The following is a 20,339-nucleotide window of genomic DNA, read 5'->3' on the forward strand; positions in this document are numbered from 1 at the left end:
GCCCCACTGCTTCGGAATCCGAGCAGCAGGTGCCAGGCTCCGAGACGCGCTGCGTGCGTCAGCAGTGACCCTGCGGCTGTATTGTTCAAGGGGTGCCCCAGTCCCACCCCTGGTTCTCTACTGACCTGTGGCTCCATCAGGAGAGAGCAAAGCCTGTTGCACAGCAAAATGCCCCTGGCTTCGACCTCGTCCTATAACTTCCCGCTTAAACCGGACCCTCTCGTGGGGGGCAGCGGTCTCGCCGTCCTCGCCCAAGCGTTCTGCCGGGCTGCTTTGGAATGCTGCCTCCCGGTCTCCACGATTCCTGCCTCGGTGGAGGGCCCGAGCTCCCTGAGGCTGCTCTCTGAACAATCTCATGACGACAGCTTCCTCTTTCTTTTCTTCTGACGGCTTTAATGTTGTCTCACTTTTTGTCACACTTCTTAATGCTTTCTTGTGTGTGCAGATGGTGAGTTACCTCCCTTTCAGATTGTATCTGTGTTTGTCCTGTCCTATGAAAAGAGAATGCAAATAATAATAATAATAATGAAAAAAAAAATAATAAAAGGCTTACCAGCTTAAAGGCTTAATGGGGCACACCACTGCGTCATGAGCCGGCAGGGACCTCAAGCCGCTTCCCAGCGCTGCTGCTGCTCCTCTCTGCCCCTCCCAGGTGGTCTGGACTGCCAGGGCCTCCGGCGTCTGCTTCGGGCTGCCGAAATGCACTTGGGTGAAAGCACTGACCTCACACATGCATTGAGCTTTTCATAAACGGGACGAAGACTCTTACAATTTCATATCTGGCTGTATTTTTTGCTTTCCATGTTCTCTGCAAATAGTGTGGGGCAGAAGTGGGGCCATAGGTTGACGGAGGACCCCCCCCCCGCTCAAGTAGTGGAAGGCGTAGCAGTTGGAGTGGGCTGGAACCCCACTCCTCAAACAGGCTGTGTGTGTGTGTGTGTGTGTGTGTGTGTGTGTGGTGGGGGGAATGTCCCTTTCCGTTCCCACTTGAGAGCAGGTTGGACCTGTTAGCTGAAGGCCCACTGCGAGGCCACACTCATTATAGGACAGAATGTGGACCCCTGTGGGCTGCTTGGAACTTAGTCCTTTAATGGCTTTGAGAGTCAACCAACCAGTCACAGACCAGCATAAGCTTTGCGAGTCTGGCCTTTCTAGGTTCTGCATCTGTGTGCCCTTGGAGGAGTCGAAGTGGTGCAGATGCCGGGCTAGGGATCTCCTGGGAAGGGCATGGTGTTCTCTCTCTTTGGCCTCTTAGCCGGGAGACTCTTCTGGCTCCCGCGACTTTTAAAATTATTTATCATATAGGAAGGAGATGTCCTTCTCACCCCATGGCTGCAGCACCCCACCTCTCTTCTGTCCGCTCTCCAGCGGGAGGCCGGCAGGCAGGTCTCCTTGTGGAGCTGAGGAGGCCCTTCCCAGCGCGTGCCATGCCTGGGCTAGGCTCGGATCCAAAGGCCAAGCTCATCTCCCCTGGTCAATGTAGAGTTGGCTGTATGACAGACTGCTTCCTTGACGGGGTTGCTGCGGAGGGTGGCTCGGCTGCCTCCCAGAGGCCTCTCCCTCGGCCCTCTCTACGGCCTTCTGTATGGTGCTCTCTCTTCCCCTCCCTGTTGCCACTGCTACCTGGGTCAGGACCCATGTGAGCGGGTAACTTGCCTGCCTCAGTTTCCTATTAAAACAGAAATGGGGTCTTGGGCAGTGTTCTGATGTCGGACACTCCAATATCCTTTTGGGAATCGTGGGTATGTAGGGAAGTGACTCAGCATTTGAATTGCCAACACCTAGTCTCCCCCCCCCCATTCCCCCCAAGGGGCTTGGGGTCTCATTCCCACGTTATATCCCTACACCCCGGAGAGGTAGCTCAGGCAGAGTTGTCATGATGTGCCACAGGCCGTCCAGTGAGCGTCGGCCCTAGCTGCAGAGGGCTTTGCCCCCCTGCCCCCCGCCGCCCTGGTCTCCCCAGTCCACGTCCGCACACTCGCTTCTCGGCTGCATTGCGTAGATTCCTCCCTTCTGGTTGGGGTGTTGGAGGTTGTGGCATGATCACTGATGCAGTTATTCACTCTCCCCCCTCCGACTCGAAGCACCCTCCCCTGCTCCCCCAGCCTGCCTGGATGTCGTTATGTCTTCCTCTCCACACACCCCTGTGCACGTCCTTCTGCAGAATGCAACAGCAGAGCAACTTTGTTAAGGGTGTTGGTTAGTTTCCAACCAAGCTCCCTCCTGACCTAACAAAGTGTCCGCCGTGTGACTCCTTCCCCCCGTTTGACCGGAGACTGTCTTGTGTTGCTCCCGTAGTCGTACTAGATGCAGACATAAATGTGTGTGTAGCGATGCTGGTTGTATGCCTTGGTGTACTTGATCTCTTGAGCGAGCTGGGTAGACTCTGCTCCTTGGGGCGAGGGTGAGTAATGGAGCAGGGAAGCATCCGAGCATTCCTGCTTGGGTATGGAGGAAGCGGCAGTACCAACAGTTGCTTCCCCTGGAGTTCTTGGCATGGTTGTCGAAGAGTTGGTGTCTGGCTCCCAAGAGGCTGCTGGCCTCTGGGAATTCCACAGCCAGCCACGGGGCACGCTCTCTTTCTTGGGATGAGGTCGCTGCTTTGGCAGGTCTAACCCTGCCCTGCAGTGCCAACTCCTAGCCCCCTTGCCGCCGGGACCCTGGGGTGGCCCGCCGCTGCCCGCCGCCTCCGCTAAGCGAGCTGGAATTGTACTTCCAGCCGGGAAGACCCTCCAGATCTTCAACATTGAGATGAAGAGCAAGATGAAGGCGCACACCATGACAGATGACGTCACCTTCTGGAAGTGGATCTCGCTGAACACGGTGGCCCTCGTCACGGACAACGCCGTGTACCACTGGAGCATGGAGGGGGAGTCCCAGCCCGTCAAGATGTTTGACCGCCACTCCAGCCTGGCCGGCTGCCAGATCATCAACTACCGCACGGACGCCAAGCAGAAATGGCTGCTCCTGACGGGGATCTCGGCCCAGGTAATGCTTTCATCGGGCGGAGGGGGGACAGATCCAGACATTGCCCACGGACATGGGTGGTGATTTCAGGCAGCATTCTGAGTCTCCTCCTCACTGCTCCTCCCCTGTGAGGAACTGGTGGCTATTGTGACATTTCAGGCAGTCGGGTGAGAGGAGAATGCTGGAAGGCAACAAGGCTGCTCAGAATCTCTTGACACCACTGGGGGTCTTGCTTGTGCCCAAGTCCCGCATGTTCTGTAGAGCAGGGTTTCTCAACCACTGGTCCATGGACCGCTGCTGGTCTGTGAGGCATCACTAATAAAAACCACCACACCAAAAAACAATTCTGGGCCGCCGGGAGCTCTCTGTTGCTCATTTCCAGGCAGCCCTCGCTGCTGGATAATGTTCATTTCGCTTCCTTGAACTGAACATTATCCAGCAGCAAGGACTACCTGGAAATGAGCAACGGAGAGCTGCCCGAAATTATTTTTGGGGGGTGCCAGGGGGTGGGGGCGATGCGGGCGGCCCCCTTACTAATGGCTGGTCCAGGAAACTGCGCACAAATAATGTACCGGTCAATGACTCCAAAAACATTGAGAAACATGGCTGTAGAGCACTGCCCCCCTCCCCTTTGGGTTTGGGGGCAGGAGCAGTACATGTGATGCGCCTGGGCTTGGCCTTTCTGGAGGAAAACCGTGGTTCTCTCCAGTCTTCTCTCAAACAGAGATGCCCGGATGTTGTGGACTACAACTTCCAGCATCCCCAGCTGCAATGGCTTTTGCTTGGGGATTCTGGGAGTTGTAGTCAACACCATCTGGGAATCTCTGTTAGAGGGAACACGGGTTCTCTCCCCACGGTTCTGGCAAGACCGTGGAGTTAGCCTGTCGTCACGGAACTGACACTGTTGAAACGGGAGTTTAGAGCCCTTGTGGAGTGGAGACGGCCCAATCCAGAGCGCAAGCAGACGGCCACGAGGATCTGGGAGTGGGCAGCGTTTCCTTCTGGCTGCAGAGCCTTGCGGCTCCAAGGAGCAGCCCCTGGTTGTCGTATTGGGGTCTTCACATGCAGACCATGGAACAGGAGTGTGGGTTGGGCTGGAATCTCGGGCCCTGAAACGGAAACCATGCTGAGCTCTTCCTTTTTTCAAAACGAAAAGCAAAACCGTGTCGTCGGAGCCATGCAGCTTTATTCAGTCGACCGGAAAGTCTCCCAGCCCATCGAGGGCCATGCAGCCAGCTTTGCACAGTTCAAGATGGAGGGCAACGCGGAAGAATCGACCCTCTTCTGTTTTGCAGTGAGAGGCCAAGCCGGAGGCAAGGTAAGGCCTGGCTCGGAGCGTGCACACACAAAAACCCCTTTGCCTAGTGGGGTCGTCATTGAGCTCTGGGGCTTTTCTCTCTATAGAGTCTGTTGAGGGAGGACCACCCCTTGAAAAACATCTCCTCCTGTCTCTGCTCCCCACTGCCATATGCCCTGAATCTCCACTGAGCACTGTGGATTTGTTTATTTCTCTGTGTCAATCACCCTGAGCCATTTTTGGAAGGGCGGTATAGAAATAATAATAATAATGGGAAGGACTCGATGTTTGGATAAAACAAACCAGTCAATAACACCTGTCTGACTGTGTAAATAAATAAATAAATAATATAGCAACAAGATGGTGCCTGCCTGGGGGGCTTGTGCTGAAGGACTATAGCTTACGGGCCAGGTTTGGGGACAGGAGGGCTTCTTGCTAGGTTTTGGAAGAGAGGCGATTGTGCTGCGGGGGACGGTGCTTCCACAGGGCGCTGGGCAAATGTGCTGGCAGGGAGCTTTTCGAGGTGGCAGAGCCTTGTCAAGTTTGGGGCAGGGCGGGGGTGTGTCTGTCTTAATTTAAAAAAAAAAAGGCAGGGAAGCAAGAACGTGCATGGAACGTCCTGCTGCCGCCTTGCGAGTCGGCAGGTTTCGGCGGAGGCCTGCGTGCTTGTCCCTGAGGAAGCTGAAGCCGTCTCCCCACCGGCTCTCTTCCCCTGCAGTTGCATATCATTGAGGTTGGCACGCCTCCCACCGGGAACCAGCCCTTCCCCAAGAAAGCCGTGGACGTCTTCTTCCCCCCTGAAGCACAGAACGACTTCCCGGTGGCCATGCAGGTACGGCGGGCCGTGGGGTGGGGGGTCTCCGTCTCTGGTGGGGGTTTGCGCTTGGGACACTAAAAAAAAAATGGCGCCGCCTAATACTCCCCACTCCCCAGCCTCGGATTTAACCGGGTAAGCTGCCTGTAATTGCTGCTTAGCCCTCCCTTTTATAGAACAGAAGTTCAGGTATTTTTGGCTTGCAGCAGAGCCCAGGAAGCGGTTGGTTGCTGAGCAAAGCTGGCCCTGCTGGCTGGCATTTCCTCTCCTCGGCCGATACCCTGAGATGGCAGGCGATTGCCTCCCCCGCCCCCCCATTCTAGCTGGGGCTGTCGATCTCGGGGAGCCGCCGAGTACCACAAGTTGAAAAAGACACACACACACACCCATTTAAAACACAGTGCTCAAAACAATATAAGAACCGTTTATATTCCATAGAATATGCATGCCTCGGTAGTCTGGCTAGAAACAAAGTGGTGCAGCTGCCCTGGTAGCCGCGCTGACCGAAGGTTCGGGGTGTGTACATATTCTCGGCAGCGCTGCGAAGAATCCTGCGCCCCGGCGGAGCGCTGGCAGCGGTGATGGGCAGGAAGGGAATGTTCCCGGGTGGTCTCTGTTCATTTCTGCTCCGTCCCGCAGATCAGTGAAAAGCACGATGTGGTCTTCCTGATCACCAAGTACGGTTACATCCACCTGTATGACCTTGAAACGGGCACCTGCATCTACATGAACCGCATCAGTGGCGAGACCATCTTTGTCACCGCCCCCCACGAAGCCACGGCCGGCATCATCGGAGTCAACCGGAAAGGACAAGTAAGGCCATTCTAGTGGACGCTTTCCGAATCGCACGCTGACCCGTACCTTTGAGTGTCGTGGGTCTCTCCCACTGTTCTTGAATATTGGTCGGGAGCCACTGACAGGGCATTCAGAGCTCAGCTTCCCGCCCTCCTCTAGAGCCAGTTGCATTGGAACCGTCGTGGGTGGAAGTTCAGTGTCGGGGAGAAGGCAGGCAGGAAGCCACCTCCTGGCCAGGCTGAACGCCACCGACCTTGAAGCACTTCCCTGTATGGGTGGTATCTGCTTTGAGTAGGAGGCGGTGAGCGGTCCCCTAGGCACTTTTGGTTAGGGACATAGGAAGCTGCCTTCTACTGAGTCAGACCCTGGGTCCAGCTAGCTCAGTATTGTCTTCACAGACCGGCAGCGGCTTCTCCAAGGTTGCAGGCAGGAGTCTCTCTCAGCCCTGTCTTGGAGATGCTGCCAGGGAGGGAAGTGGGAACCTAGATGCTCTAGGGCCTGATTCTTAGCCAGCCCTCTTCCGTCATGGGGCCGGTGTGGCCTTGCCTCCTCCCCTTGATCCCTCCTGGCTCTGCGCCTCGGCTAGAAGTGAGCTGCGTCTCTCATCCTCTCTGGCCTCTCTTCCATGGGCGGAAGGCTTGGGCCACCCTTAGCTTGCTCTTGGAGAAGGTTTCTGGGGCAGGCAGCAGGGATCAATCGCCCGTCCTGGCCAGCGGGGGAACGGCGGCGGCTCAGAAGGCTCCCCAGAGTGGCCGGGAGAAACGAACTCTCCCTGGATGGGGTTTTTGTTCACGTTGCTGCTAGATTAAGAGAGACCTTCCTCTGAGAGCTAGCTTGCTAGCTGCCCTCCCCGCTCCCCTCGGATTGTGTTAATCTGCTGCTAAGCTGCCGTATCTCCGAAAACTTCCCTCCTGTCAGCTGGCAGGGAAGCGGCAGCTTCATGGCTTCCCCAGAGTCTGATCTGCAGGGCTGTCGAGAGAGAGGGGCTGGAGTGTTCCTGGCAGCCTCTGCTCCCCAGGAGACGTTGGACTCCTGCTCCCATCACCCCTCGTCACAATGGCTCAAGGCCAGCCTGGTGTAGTGGCTAGAGTGCCAGACTAGGACCGGGGAGACCCGAGTTCCAATCCCCACTCATCACTTCTCTCTCAGCTTAACCTACTTCACAGGGTTGTTGTGAGGAGAAACTTCAATATGTAGTACACCGCTCTGGGCTCCTTGGAGGAAAAGCGGGATATAAAATGTAAAATAAAATAAAATAAAGGTGGTTGTAGCTGGGGATGATGGGAGTTGTAGTTGTGCGGTGTCTGGGAACCAATGCCCCTGGGCTTTTTGGTGAAGGAGCAGAACACACGGCGAGACCTGGGTGAGGATCCACGGAACTGTTTGGCGGGTCAGACCTCCCTTCCTTCGGGGGCCCGGAGTCCCAAGGCCAGTGATGTGTTGCCTCCATGTACTGGAAGGAAGCCCCTTGCCAGCCGTTCGGCACATTCCGTGGGGGGGGGGGGCACTCTGGATAGTACCACTGCAGATGGCCTGTGGGGAAGTGTAGTCTGCCTCGCGCAGAGAGCTTTCCAGATGTCCCATCGAGGCACGGGGAGGGTTACTCTTTGCTCTTGTTTGCATGTGTGTGTGTGTTGAGAGTACGAGCACTGAAACGGGGGGATCCCTTTTGCCTCTGGTCTGAGGAACGTCCACTTCCCCTGCACCGTGTGTCCCTGGAAGGACAGCTCTGGCGCTCGACTCCCTTCAGCAGGAAGTGGTCACAGCCAGTCCTTGGTTTCCAAGCACCGCCCGATTAAGCGAGAACGGTCTTCTCGCCCTGCCCCAGGTCCTGTCGGTGTGTGTCGAGGAGGAGAACATCATCCCCTACATCACCAACGTGCTGCAGAACCCAGACCTGGCCCTGCGCATGGCTGTCCGCAACAACTTGGCAGGGGCCGAGGAGCTCTTTGCCCGGAAGTTCAACGCCCTCTTTGCCCAGGGGAGCTACTCGGAAGCAGCCAAGGTGGCAGCCAACGCCCCCAAGGTAGGGGACCCAGCCCGGGCCGTCTCTTCTCGGCAGCTCAAACCCGGGTGATCTGGGCGATTGCTTGGAACTTGAAGCGACAGTCTTTGGTTTCTCCATCACGTCTTGGTAGTGCACTTGCTCAGCTGGTGTCGGTGGCTGGTCCCCCCCTAGTCGAAAGGAAACCGGCCCGGAGATCCTCTTCCCCACTTGGTTGTCTCTGTCTCGGTCTCGGTCTCGGTCTCAGGTTCTCTGAAGGAGAGAGTCCGCTGGGTGTTGGATTGTGGAGGAGAGGAGAGGGAGACCTTGGATTAATTTAATTTAATTTAAAATATTTCTATACCACCCAAAACTTGAGTCTCTGGGCGGTTTACAATTAAAATCATTTAAATCATTAAATCACTTAACAATATTATGATATCCAGAAGAAGCCCACTCATTGACTCTCCCACTTCTAGTCAAAGCATCGGCCCCTGCAGCCTTCCCCAAATGCTGGTGTGGTGGTGGGCTTTGCATAAGATGCTAGAGGCCATCACAAAAGATGGGGGTCTCAGCCCCCTTGGTCCACGCTACCGATGCAGACCAGTTGCATCTCACTGGGGCTCGCGACCCAGCAGTCCTGGGAACTGGGAGCTCTGGAGATGGCGCTTCTGCAGAGAAGGGCCCAGCAGCACCTGAGCCTCTGGGGAAGCCAGTTCCCAACCGGCTCCAGTGGGAGATCGAAAGGGAGGAGGCCAAGAGTGGGGTAGACGGGGTGGAAGCAGCCCAGAGGCAAAGTCTTGCCTCGCTTTGGTACAAAACGGCATGCCCAGTTGAATTGTGCCTCCTTAACCATATGCCTGTTTTTAAAACAGCTGTACGGGCTGCCGGACAAAATACAAAGTGCTGGCTGGAGCCTTAAGAGTTTCAGCCACCTTTTAACAGAGCCCTAGAAACATCTCTTTTTAGCCTCGTCTTAGTGAGTATGGACATGTTTTTAAACCGGATTTAACTTTATTGATGTGTTTATCTATTTCTATATTTGTGAACTGCCCTAGAGCCATCTGGGTGAGGCACCATAAAAATGTAATAAACACACGCATGGCGGATCTGATCCTGCTTGAAGCATTTGAAACAATTCTGGAACACCTCACAATTTCTAGGTTCATTTTCGCCCTGCCTTTGGGCTTGAAAGGTCCTCTAGGTCAAGTTGGGTCCCCAGATGTTATTGGACTTCAACTCCCATAACCCCCAACTAAAGGCCACTAGGATTATGGGAGTTAGTCCAATAACAGCTGGAGACCCAACGTTGAGAATCTTTGCTCTGGGTGGCTGACAGAGGGCTCTGTCCCCCGACTGTGCCTTCTGCGGCTTTTTTCCGCTGCCGCCACCCTCCTCCCCCCTTGTGGGGGTCTGGTTGACTGCAGGCAGGGGAATCCGTTGAGGGGTGGTCTTGGCCAGGCCTGTGAAGGGCTGGCCCAGAGTTGCGTGAACGGCTTTCCCTGTGTCCCAGCCAAGCTGGAGAAGTGGGGCCCGTGTGCCTCATAAGGGAAGTGTGGCGTGGCTTGGCGCTGGCACAGAAAGGGTTGAGCAGTAATGAATGTCCGACTGTGCAGCGAATGGAGTCCCAAAGGGTGGAGGATGAATCTCTCTCTCTCTCCCTCTCTCTCTCTCAGGGCATCTTGCGCACTCCGGACACCATCCGCCGGTTCCAGAGCGTGCCAGCGCAGCCGGGCCAGACGTCTCCCCTGCTCCAGTACTTTGGGATCCTCCTAGACCAAGGCCAGCTGAACAAATACGAGTCCTTGGAACTCTGCAGGCCAGTCCTCCAGCAAGGGCGCAAGCAGCTCCTGGAGAAGTGGCTGAAGGAGGACAAGGTAGGGCGCCCTGGGGGCTGACGGTGTGGCCGGGGATTTTCGAGGGCCAGACAGTGGTTTTCGGGGCGTCAGGGGGTGGTTTTTTTTAGTTTTTTACTGTTTTTTCAGCCTTTTCCTGACCATAGTTCCCCATTAGTTTTAATGCCCCGTCTACCACACATTTGCTAACCGTGAGGTTTTCCAGGAACAGAACCCTTGCGGTTGGCGAGCAGTGTCCCTTCGGATGGGGATTCCCAGATGTTGTGGACTACAACTCCCAGAATCCCCAGCTGCAGTGGCTTTTGCTTGGGGGTTCTGGGAGTTGTAGTCCATCACATCTGGGAATCCCTGTTCGAGGGGACACGGTTGGTGACAGTATTCCTTGTGTGGCAGTCTCTGGCTCGCCGTGACTGAACCTTCCATCTCCAGCGTAGGGGGCTGGACGGGAGCTGAGCACCCTATCCTCAAGCTCGCTTCCTCTCTCCAAATGCCTCTATCGGCTCTCCCCGCATCCATTGCGTGCGTATCGGCTTCCCTGTGATTGTGCGTCTCTGTGTTTTCACATTCAGCTGGAGTGCTCCGAAGAACTGGGAGATCTCGTGAAGTCCGTGGACCCCACCCTGGCTCTGAGCGTCTACCTCCGGGCGAATGTTCCCAACAAGGTCATCCAGTGTTTTGCCGAAACGGGACAAGTCCAGAAGATTGTGCTCTATGCAAAGAAGGTAGCTGTGCTGCTGGGCTCCACAGCAGAGGTTGAAAGGGCTCGATTCAGGCCGGGGATCGGAGTGGTGGTGGGGGGGAGTGGGGAGGATAGCCATGCAAGTTCCCTCCAGGAGGCAGGTGGGAGGAGGGTTTGGGGGTGCTGTGTGTGTGTGTGTAGGGGGGAAGGTGAAAACAGAAGCTGCTTGTTGAAGCTGAGGGAGAGGGTGAGTCTGTCTTGCTAACATGGCTATAAGAGTGAAGGATGGGGGAAGCCATACTAGCCGGAGGGGCCGGGGAAATGAGGCCCTGTGCTTAGAGGTGCTTTGGCTGTGCTGCCGTTGGCCTTGAGGGGGCGGCACCTGGGCCTTCGTGACCTTTCCTGGCTTCGGCCGCCTCTTCTTCCCAGGTCGGCTACACTCCCGACTGGATCTTCCTCCTGAGGAACGTGATGCGGATCAGCCCCGACCAAGGCCAGCAGTTTGCCCAGATGCTGGTTCAGGACGAAGAGCCGCTGGCGGATATCACACAAGTAGGTAGCCTGGCTCCCCCCTCTCCGGGCACGCAGGAGCTTTTCCTCTCCCCTCCACGGTATGCAGCTGTGGGCTGCTAAGTGGCCGTCGCTTCTGGACGGCACATTCAGTCTCTCCCTCGTGTGTTTGCTCTGTGGTGGGACACTCGTTTGCTGCTTTCAGGTCCCGTACGCAGATTGCGATGGAGTGGTGGGGATGCAGGAGAAGGGAGGAGAGCTGGTCTCGGGGTCGCAAGCATGACTTGTCCCCTTAGCTAAGCAGGGTCTGCCCTGGTTGCATCTGAATGGGAGACTTAATGTGTGAGCACTGCAAGAGATTCCCCCTTAACAAGATGGAGCCGCTCTGGGAAGAGCATCTAGGTCCCAAGTTCCCTCCCTGGCAGCATCCCCAAGACCAGGCTGAGAGAGACTCCTGCCTGCAACCGTGGAGAAGCCGCTGCCAGTCTGGGCAGACAATCCTGAGCAAGATAGACCAAGGGTCTGACTCAGTAGATGGCAGCTTCCTATATTTCCAGTTTCTGAGGCGATGGGAATGAACCTGTCTTTCTAGGAGGAGGGGGTGCTTGTGCTCTCTGGTCCTACCCTGTGCTAAAACCTTTTGTGGGGTGGACAAGCACAGATTCTCTGTGTGTCAGTTTCAGGGCCTGGAGGGGGAGAGAGACGCTCTCGGAGTGGGTGGCTTGGTCCAAGTGGAGTCTTCGCCGCCGCTGCGAAGTGTGCTTGGAGCAAACCACAAGTGGGGGACCAAAAGCAGGGGGCTCTGAAGTGGCTCCTTCCTCTCTTCCAGATTGTGGATGTGTTCATGGAATACAACCTGATCCAGCAGTGCACCGCCTTCCTGCTGGACGCCCTGAAGAACAACCGCCCCTCGGAGGGCCCCCTACAAACCCGCCTGCTGGAAATGAACCTCATGCACGCCCCTCAGGTAGGTCCTGCACCTCTGGACCTGTCACCCGTGCTCTGGCAATGGCGTCCTTGAATTTGCCCTCGGATGGATGCTGCATTCGGTGCAGAGATGCTGCTTGAATGGGTTGTGTGGGCCCAGTGGAATACAACTGAATTGTGTGTTGCTCTCCAGTCCCCACAGGCTTAATAATCAGTGGACACACATTTGATTGATTGATTGTTAAATTTGTATACCGCCTTTCATTGAAACAATCCCTTCTTTGGACGTGGATATCTTAGTTTACGTATGGAAATGAGACTTTGTAGCTGTGTCCAAGTTAACATCAGCCATATGCTTCTCAAAGCTATATTCTGTCTTTCTGGCCCTAAGTAGGCCTTTCCTTTTTCAAAATAAAAACCGAAGAACAGCCCCGATGGATCCGCCCCAAGGAAGCCCATCTAGTCCATCATACTGTTTCCCACAGTGGCCCACCAGATGCCTCTGGGAAGCCCACAGGCAAGAGGTGAGGGCAGGCCCTCTCTCTTGCTGTTGCTCCCCTGCAAATGGTATTTAGAGGCATCTTGCCCTTGAGCCTGTAGCCATCAGGACTAGTAGCCATTGAGAGACCTGTCCTCCATGAATTTGTCTAAGCCCCTTTTAAAGCTGTCCAAGCTGGTGGCCATCACCACATCCCATGGCAGAGAATTGCATAGATTGATCATGCACTGTGTGGAAAAATACTTCTTGTTCCTAAATTGCCCGGCCATCTGTTACATCTGTTATGCATCTGTTATGCATGGCGTGGAGAGAACGGATACAGAGAAATGTCTCTCGCTCTCTCAACACTAGAACCGGGGAGGGGCCTGCCTGCTGGTGAAGCCCAAGATCTCTAATAAGTGAAGTGTTGACTGCCAAATCCCACCTCTTTCCAGGTCGCTGATGCCATTTTGGGAAACCAGATGTTCACTCACTACGACCGGGCCCACATCGCCCAGCTGTGTGAGAAAGCCGGCCTTCTCCAGAGAGCCCTGGAGCACTTCACCGACTTGTACGACATCAAGCGGGCCGTTGTCCACACTCACCTGCTCAACCCCGAGGTATGGGGGCTGGGAATCTCTGACTGGGTGTGGCCTGACGTGTGTGAAGAGTGCTGGCCGCTCAGCTCCCAGTGCGTTGCCTTGGATGCCCCCAAGGGGACGAAGCCCCCTGCCTGCTAAGATGTAGTCCCTGAATGAATGAATGTCTGCCTGCCTGCTGGTGAAGAGAGGGAGAGCTCGTCTTGCGGGAGCAAGCATGGCTTGTGCCCTTAGCTAAGCAGAGTCTACCCTGGTTGTATATGAATGGGAGACTTGATGTGTGAGCACTGGAAGAGATTCCCCTGAGGGGGTAATGGGGCTGCTCTGGGAAGATCAGAAGGCTCCAAGTTCCCTCCCTGGCAGCATCTCCAAGGTAGGGCTGAGAGAGAGACTCCTGCCTGCCACTTGGGAGAAGCCGCTGCAGCTCTGGGTAGACAATACTGAGCAATATGGACCAAGGGTCTGACTCAGTATATGGCAGCTTCCTATGTTCTCATTTTGGAATGACACCTGGAAGAGGAGAGCTGGTTCTGTGGTCACAAGCATGGCTTGTCCCCTTAGCTAAGCAGAGTCCACCCTGGTTGCATATGAATGGGAGACTAGAAATGTGAGCACTGAAAGATCTTTTCCTTAGTAGAGGATGGAGCTGCTCTGGGAAGAGCATCTAGGTTCCAAGTTTCCTCCCTGGCAGCATCTCCAGATAGAGTTGAGAGAGATTCCTGCCTGCAACCTTGGAGAAGCCGCTGCCAGTCTGGGTAGACAATACTAAGCAAGATGGACCACGGGTATATGGCAGCTTCCGGTGTTCCTCTGAGACCTGACTGTGTGTCTGTGGTGTGTCCCCCTTCCAGTGGCTGGTGAACTACTTTGGCTCCCTCTCTGTGGAAGATTCCTTGGAGTGCTTGCGGGCCATGCTTTCTGCCAACATCCGCCAGAACCTGCAGATCTGTGTCCAGGTGGCCTCCAAGTACCACGAGCAGCTTTCGACGCAGTCTCTGATCGAGCTCTTTGAGTCCTTCAAGAGCTTTGAAGGTGAGGCAGCTGAGTCTCCCAGGACGCCCAGGGTCTCCACTGGCGGCACGCCTGCCCTCGTCGTCTCGGGTGGGAGAGGGCAGGGGTCTCTGCGGCTTGGCTGGCCTCGCTCCAGTTGCTGGTTCTTGGAGCTCAGAGCACGTGCCTGGCATGCAGGGAAACCCCCGGTTGGATTCTGGACTCCTGCTGTCCAAAGGGTGCCTGTCTAGTAGTTCTCCCAGATCAGGGCTGCTCAAGTCCGGCCCTCCTGCAGAACGTTGGCCTACAATGCCCATAATCCCTGGCTATTGGCCACTGTGGCTGGGGATTATGGGAGTTGTGGTCCAAAAACAGCGGGGAGGGGGCCGAAGTGGAGCAGGCCTGGCCTCGATGGATCAACTGTGTGTCAGGCTGGTGACCAGCCCTTGCTTTCTCACGGGGATCAGTGGTGTTCGGGCTGCCTTTGGCTTGGTCAGGGGCCATACCTGCTGCGAGGGGAGGCCTCTGGACCCCAGGGAAGCCTTTCAGCGGGCTTGCGGAGAATGGCCAAGCTTGTCTTCCAAGGGGGTCGTCCGAGCGGAGGTTGCTTGTCGTCCCAGCTGAGGTTTCTCTCTCCTCCGCCCCTGGCAGGTCTCTTCTACTTCCTGGGCTCCATCGTCAACTTCAGCCAGGACCCGGACGTGCACTTCAAGTACATCCAAGCGGCTTGTAAGACGGGCCAGATCAAAGAGGTGGAGAGGATCTGCAGGGAGAGTAACTGCTACGACCCGGAGCGTGTGAAGAACTTCCTCAAGGTAAAAGGACAGGGGGAACCCCCCCCAAGGCCTGCGGACGACTGGCCTGGGTTCATCGTTGCTGCCTTCTCTTGCTCTTGGGAGCCATTCCCCAAACAGGATAGGGCCACATGGGTGCTGTTGTGACCAGATCAACATGGACATGCTGTGAGACGCCAAGGCCCCCCAAGTAAGCCAGGCCCTGAATTGGAGGTGACCAAAACAGGGTCTGTTAACAGAGGCACTCATGGGAGGCCTGCTTGGCCCAAAGACTTGGGCAACCTTTTTCAGGCCACTAGGTGTAGGGGTGTGTGTGTGTGTGTGTGTGGTTTCTGAAAATCCTACGGCTGGAAAGCCCTGAACCCTTTTGACCCTTCTGGTTGGGTGCAACGACCTGGAGGAAGACCCTCTTTGACTTCGCTTTCCATCCTGTACTTCTTCCAAGCAGCTCTCCGGCCTCTTAGGAACCCATGGCGGCTTTTCCACGAGGGAGGGCTCTTGCTAGTCTAGGAGGGGGTGGTGAGGGAGGAAGGAGCTGGGGAATGTGGCCGTTGGGGCTTGAGGGTAGCCTGTGACCGGTCACTGAAGCTGTGTCCCCCCCCCCTTGTCTCTTGTGCTCTTCTTTGTGTCTGTGGGATGTCCAGGACATGTACCAGGTAAAGGCCCCGGCCTCAGACTCCCCAGTCAGTAGACTCCTGCACCCTGTATAGCTCTGTGTGTGTGTAGGATTATATCCTGGGATTTGCCGTCTTGGAACTGGTCCATGGGGGTTGGCTTTAAGCTTTGCTCCTCTCGGAAGAGAATCCCTTCTAGGAGTTTGGCCGTTGTTGTTTGCAAGAAACCGGGGCTACCTCTCGGGGCGGGGTGGCCGTCTGAGGGCTCAGAGTGACTGGATTGTCTTGGTGATGGGGGTGCTCTTTGTCCCTCACACGGACCACTGGCTTCAGGTTGGTGCCATCGGTCTGGAAACAGTGGGCAACATCCGCTGGCGGGGGGGCGTTACTGAGGGCCCCCTGTCTTGGGTTTAGCTCAAAAGGCTGTCAGGGGAGAAGGAAAGAGTGTCTGCCTGGCCGATGGACTGGCGCTAGGGAGGGTGGCCTGGAAGGGGACTTGGAGCATCCGGTCTTTAAGCAGAGCCTTTTTAAGCGGCGGAGTGGGGCTCTTCTCCGTGCAGGCCGGGTTTGGCCAGGATGCGCTCACACATGTGGCTGCCTCGGAAAGGGGCATAGGAAAGGAGGACTCCTCGCTCTCCTCCGAGATGCAGAAATGTGCCTACTCGGTCACCGGGAGGTGGGTGGTGGTGCGCCTTGGCCCATGGGGCAAGCGTGTTTGGCGAGATTGGGGTGAAAGCCAGCCCCCCCCCCCCCGCCGAATGTGCCGCTCCCCATGAGTCTCTCCAGGGGGTCTCCAGCCGCCTTGGCCACTGCAATCCCAGAGCTGATCCCGCACACCCGATAGCTGCTGCAGCCTAGCCTAGCGTGTGCTCTTGTTTGTCCTGTGTCCTTGGTCAAGGTGTCTGTACGTGTGCGTGTGCCACAGAGCGGCCCCTGGATTCCGGAGCGCTTGTTCCTAAATGGAGCAAAGCCTTGAAAGAGGAGCGAGGCCTTGGACGCACACTTTTGGTGGATGCGGAGTGGAAACTGATCTGTCCCCGGAACAGACCTGTTCTGACTTGTCGGCTCGCTCTCAACTGCTCCAGCTGTGTGTGGTCCTCGGTCTGGAGCCCACACATGCATCGATGCCACAGTTTTCTCTCTCTCTCCCCTCTCCAGGAAGCCAAACTGACAGACCAGCTCCCGCTGATTATCGTGTGTGACCGCTTCGACTTTGTCCATGACCTGGTGCTCTACTTGTACAGGAACAACCTCCAGAAATACATCGAGATCTACGTGCAGAAGGTGAGCCACCCAGGACCCCCTCGGCAAGAGGCCACCACGCTGGGCCTGCTCACCTGGAGAATGGCGGCTGCTTTTTGAGCACTCGCAGAGCCTGCAGCTGACCCGAAGCCCCAGGGAGAAACGACACTCTCGTTTCAGTGTTGTCAGTTCTGGCCGCCGCCATGTCTGTGGCAGTCCAGCCTTTGTCACAGCTGGAGTGCTTTCTGGATCTGGACCAAACTTGCGTGGGGTGGGGTGGGGTCCAGCCCCTGCTGCTGCAGCTGGTGCTGACCCCCACCTGGTTGCCGCAGGTGAACCCCAGCCGCCTCCCCGTGGTCATCGGGGGCCTGCTGGACGTCGACTGCTCGGAAGACGTCATCAAGAACCTGATCCTGGTGGTGAGAGGGCAGTTCTCCACAGATGAGCTGGTGGCCGAGGTGGAGAAGAGGAACAGGTACGTCCCCCCTGGCCAGCGGGAGTCGCCTGCGGGGTGCTCGGGTGGCGTTCTGGGGGCCCGCCCTCCGCTTCCTTGCTGCTTGCTTCACAGAGTGCTGGGACCATGGGTGTCTGTCTCTGCTCAAAGGAAGCCCCGGAGAGCTGGCTGGCTCTGGCCTGGCATCGCTAGGCTGGTGTTTGTGCACTGCAGCACAGGGCCACGTCCCTGGAGGCCCGTTTCGTTCCCAGATGCACTCGGGCTGAAGGAGGAGCCGTTTGCCTCATGAGTTGGTGCACTTCAGAGTAGGGACCTTGGAGCCAGTGTTCCCTCTTAGGCGTGCGCGTGCTCAGACGTCTTTTTGATATCCGCTCAGTCAATTTTGGATCCCGCTCAGGTTGAATTGAGGACGGTCCCCCTCTGAACACATAAGAACAGCCCTGCGGGGTCAGGCCCAAGGCGGCCCATCTAGTCCAGCATCCTGTTTCACACAGTGTCCCACCAGATGCCCCTGAGAAGCCCACAGGCAAGAGCTGAGGGCATGCCTTCTCTCTTGCTGTTACTCCCCTGCAGCTGGGACTCGGAGGCATCCTGCCTTTGAGGCTGGAGGTGGCCTGTAGTCCTCCGACTAGTAGCCATTGATAGGCCTCTTCTCCATGAAGTCATCCAAGCCCCTCTTCAAGCCATCCAGGTGGTTGGCTGTTCCCACCTCTTGTGGCCGAGAATTCCACAGGTTGATTATGCGCTGTGTAAAAAAGGACTTCCGTTTGTTGGTCCTAGATGTCCTGGCAATCAATGCAGGTGCGCACACACTGCCTTGATACTGCTGCCCAGAATAAAACTCATTCTGCACACAGATGAGAAAAACCAGAGAGAACGCTGCTTGGAGTGTATGGCTCTGGGGCACGTTGGTTTCGGCCGCGATGGGAAGGTGTCTCCAGGTAGTCCTTCAGAACTCTCTTGCCCCAAATCGTGATGTGTGGTTTTTTTGTTTGTTTGTTTGTCTAGGCTAAAACTTCTCCTGCCATGGCTGGAGGCCAGGATCCATGAGGGCTGCGAGGAGCCGGCGACGCACAACGCGCTAGCGAAAATCTACATCGACAGCAACAACAACCCCGAGCGGTTTCTGCGCGAGAACCCCTTCTATGACAGCCGGGTGGTGGGGAAGTACTGCGAGAAGAGAGACCCCCACCTGGCCTGTGTGGCATACGAACGCGGCCAGTGCGATCTGGAGCTGATCAACGTGCGTGCCTTGGCAGGGCGCGGGTGGGCTCAGGCGGGGCCACGCTTTTTTTTTTGGCAGCGGGGCGGGCAGGGGGAAGCGCACCCCCACAGTTTGCAGGGGCCAGAGAGCATGGGCGCTGATCGGCTCTGCTCCCTTCCTCCCCACCCCAACAGGACTGGGGAAGGGCAGCTGGGATTCCCCACCTGTCTGCTGAATCAGCCTCTTCCCAGGGTGCCTTGGGAGTCTCCCGGGTTCAAGCCTGTGAGCGAGTGGCTGCTCTGCCTGGAAGGTTCCAGGGAGCCTGCCACACTTGCTCCGGGCCAGGCTTCTCTCTGTCCCGAGGCAACGTGAGGCAGGCTGTTGGGGGTCAGGGGAGATGAAGCAAGGCCCCAATATGGCGGACACCCTTTTTAGTGGCCAAGTTTATCACACTTAGGTGATCCACTTGCACGCAGCGACTGCCTGCACGGTGCACGTCCCAGGTTGGCGGTTGTCCGCCCAGCTTCCTGGGGGTGTGCTTTGGTTTTTCAGACCGGGCCTACTGGATGTGGCTTGGCCCCGACGGAGGGCATGAACGGGGTGCTTTGCTGGCTGCCTTCCGAGGCTCGGCTTGACAGCTCTCCTTGTGGCGGGCGGCTCAGGCGGCCCTGGGTGGTCCCCGGCTGCCAACGAGCACCCTCTGGTCCCCAGCACAGCCTGGAGCCCCTGACCAACCCCCCGCCCCCCACCCTCTGTCCTCTCCAGGTCTGCAATGAGAACTCCCTCTTCAAGAGCCTCTCCCGCTACTTGGTGCGCCGCAAGGACCCCGATCGCTGGGCCAGCGTGCTGCTGGAGAGCAACCCCTACCGGAGGCCCCTGATTGACCAGGTATCCCTCCCAGATGCCCCCCCTTCTTCCCTTCCTCCCTTGGGGCTGGGTGGCAGGGCAGGGGACCTGCTGGCGACACGTGCCCACCTCCCGTCTCCTCTGTGTGTGTGTGTGTGTGTGTGTGTGTGTGTGTAGGTGGTGCAGACGGCGCTTTCCGAGACTCAGGACCCCGAAGAAGTCTCTGTGACGGTCAAGGCTTTCATGACGGCCGACCTTCCCAACGAACTCATTGAGCTGCTGGAGAAGATTGTTCTGGACAACTCGGTGTTCAGCGAGCACAGGTGGGGACCGCCCCCCCGCGAGAGCACTTGGAGTTCATAGAGGGTTGCGGAGCAGTGGGTTTCAAGCAGTGTCCCCTCTAACAGGGATTCCCAAGTAGTTGTGGACTTGCTGCTGGGCATTCTGGGAGTTGTAGTCAGTGACATCTAATCCCTGTTAGAGCGCCCCCGGGGCTCCTCCAGTTGGCTATGAACTGCAGGCAGGCTTCTCTGACAGGCGGTTCGCCCACAGCGGGGGAGATCCTCCCCGCAGTGGTGGATTTCGGGCTGGGCTCATGCAAGGAGGCCAGAGAGCGAGCTGAGAAGTTGGCCAGCACCCTGCCTGGGCGAGGTGCACTCAACGGCCATCCTGCCCGCACTAGAGTCGGGGTTCCTTGGAACATCAGGTCCTTGCTGGATCTGGCCCATCTAGCCCAGCGTCCTGCTTGCCACAGGGGCCCGAGCAGCAGCTGAAGGCCTGCCCTCTCTCCGGCCGTTGCTCTCCCTGCCACTGGGGCCCGCCAGTCTTTCTTCCGGCATCCTTAGAGGTGGGGAGGCTGGGCCCCAAGCTGTGATGGGGCAGCCCGGAGGCCCTCTCCCTGCTTTGGGCCTGTGGCTGGCCACTGACACTTCCCTGGCGGCGGCTGCTGCTTGCAGGAACCTGCAGAACCTGCTCATCCTGACAGCCATCAAGGCTGACCGGACCCGCGTCATGGAGTACATCAATCGCCTGGATAACTATGACGCTCCCGACATCGCCAACATCGCCATCAGCAACGAGCTCTTCGAGGAGGCTTTTGCCATCTTCCGAAAGTTTGACGTCAACACATCGGCAGTGCAGGTAACGTGTGTGTGTGTGTGTGTGTGTGTGTTGAGTGAAGCATGACTCTGTAGTGCAGATGGTGTGCTGGGTGTCCTTCTGGCGTGACGGGTGGGCCCCAGGAGGAGTAGCCGGGTGCACCCTCCTGGGACTCAGGCGGTTGCCTCTTC

General features: G+C 56.9%; 1 protein-coding gene across 1 annotated transcript in view; it reads left to right on the forward strand.

Annotated features, from left to right (window-relative positions):
- Positions 1 to 20,339, forward strand: part of CLTC (clathrin heavy chain) — a 49,337-nt gene that overhangs the window by 14,721 nt on the left and 14,277 nt on the right. The window contains exons 3-20 of the mRNA XM_053274570.1: positions 2,720 to 2,988; positions 4,124 to 4,285; positions 4,983 to 5,096; positions 5,718 to 5,891; positions 7,702 to 7,899; positions 9,534 to 9,734; positions 10,283 to 10,435; positions 10,822 to 10,944; positions 11,732 to 11,869; positions 12,763 to 12,927; positions 13,758 to 13,938; positions 14,548 to 14,711; positions 16,463 to 16,588; positions 16,879 to 17,021; positions 18,009 to 18,243; positions 18,970 to 19,092; positions 19,228 to 19,373; positions 20,007 to 20,190. Of these exons, the coding sequence (XP_053130545.1) occupies positions 2,720 to 2,988; positions 4,124 to 4,285; positions 4,983 to 5,096; positions 5,718 to 5,891; positions 7,702 to 7,899; positions 9,534 to 9,734; positions 10,283 to 10,435; positions 10,822 to 10,944; positions 11,732 to 11,869; positions 12,763 to 12,927; positions 13,758 to 13,938; positions 14,548 to 14,711; positions 16,463 to 16,588; positions 16,879 to 17,021; positions 18,009 to 18,243; positions 18,970 to 19,092; positions 19,228 to 19,373; positions 20,007 to 20,190 (2,999 nt within the window). The remainder of the gene's footprint in view (positions 1 to 2,719; positions 2,989 to 4,123; positions 4,286 to 4,982; positions 5,097 to 5,717; positions 5,892 to 7,701; positions 7,900 to 9,533; positions 9,735 to 10,282; positions 10,436 to 10,821; positions 10,945 to 11,731; positions 11,870 to 12,762; positions 12,928 to 13,757; positions 13,939 to 14,547; positions 14,712 to 16,462; positions 16,589 to 16,878; positions 17,022 to 18,008; positions 18,244 to 18,969; positions 19,093 to 19,227; positions 19,374 to 20,006; positions 20,191 to 20,339) is intronic.

The sequence above is a fragment of the Hemicordylus capensis genome, chromosome 12 (genome assembly GCF_027244095.1).
Source record: "Hemicordylus capensis ecotype Gifberg chromosome 12, rHemCap1.1.pri, whole genome shotgun sequence".
NCBI classification, from domain to species: domain Eukaryota; kingdom Metazoa; phylum Chordata; class Lepidosauria; order Squamata; family Cordylidae; genus Hemicordylus; species Hemicordylus capensis.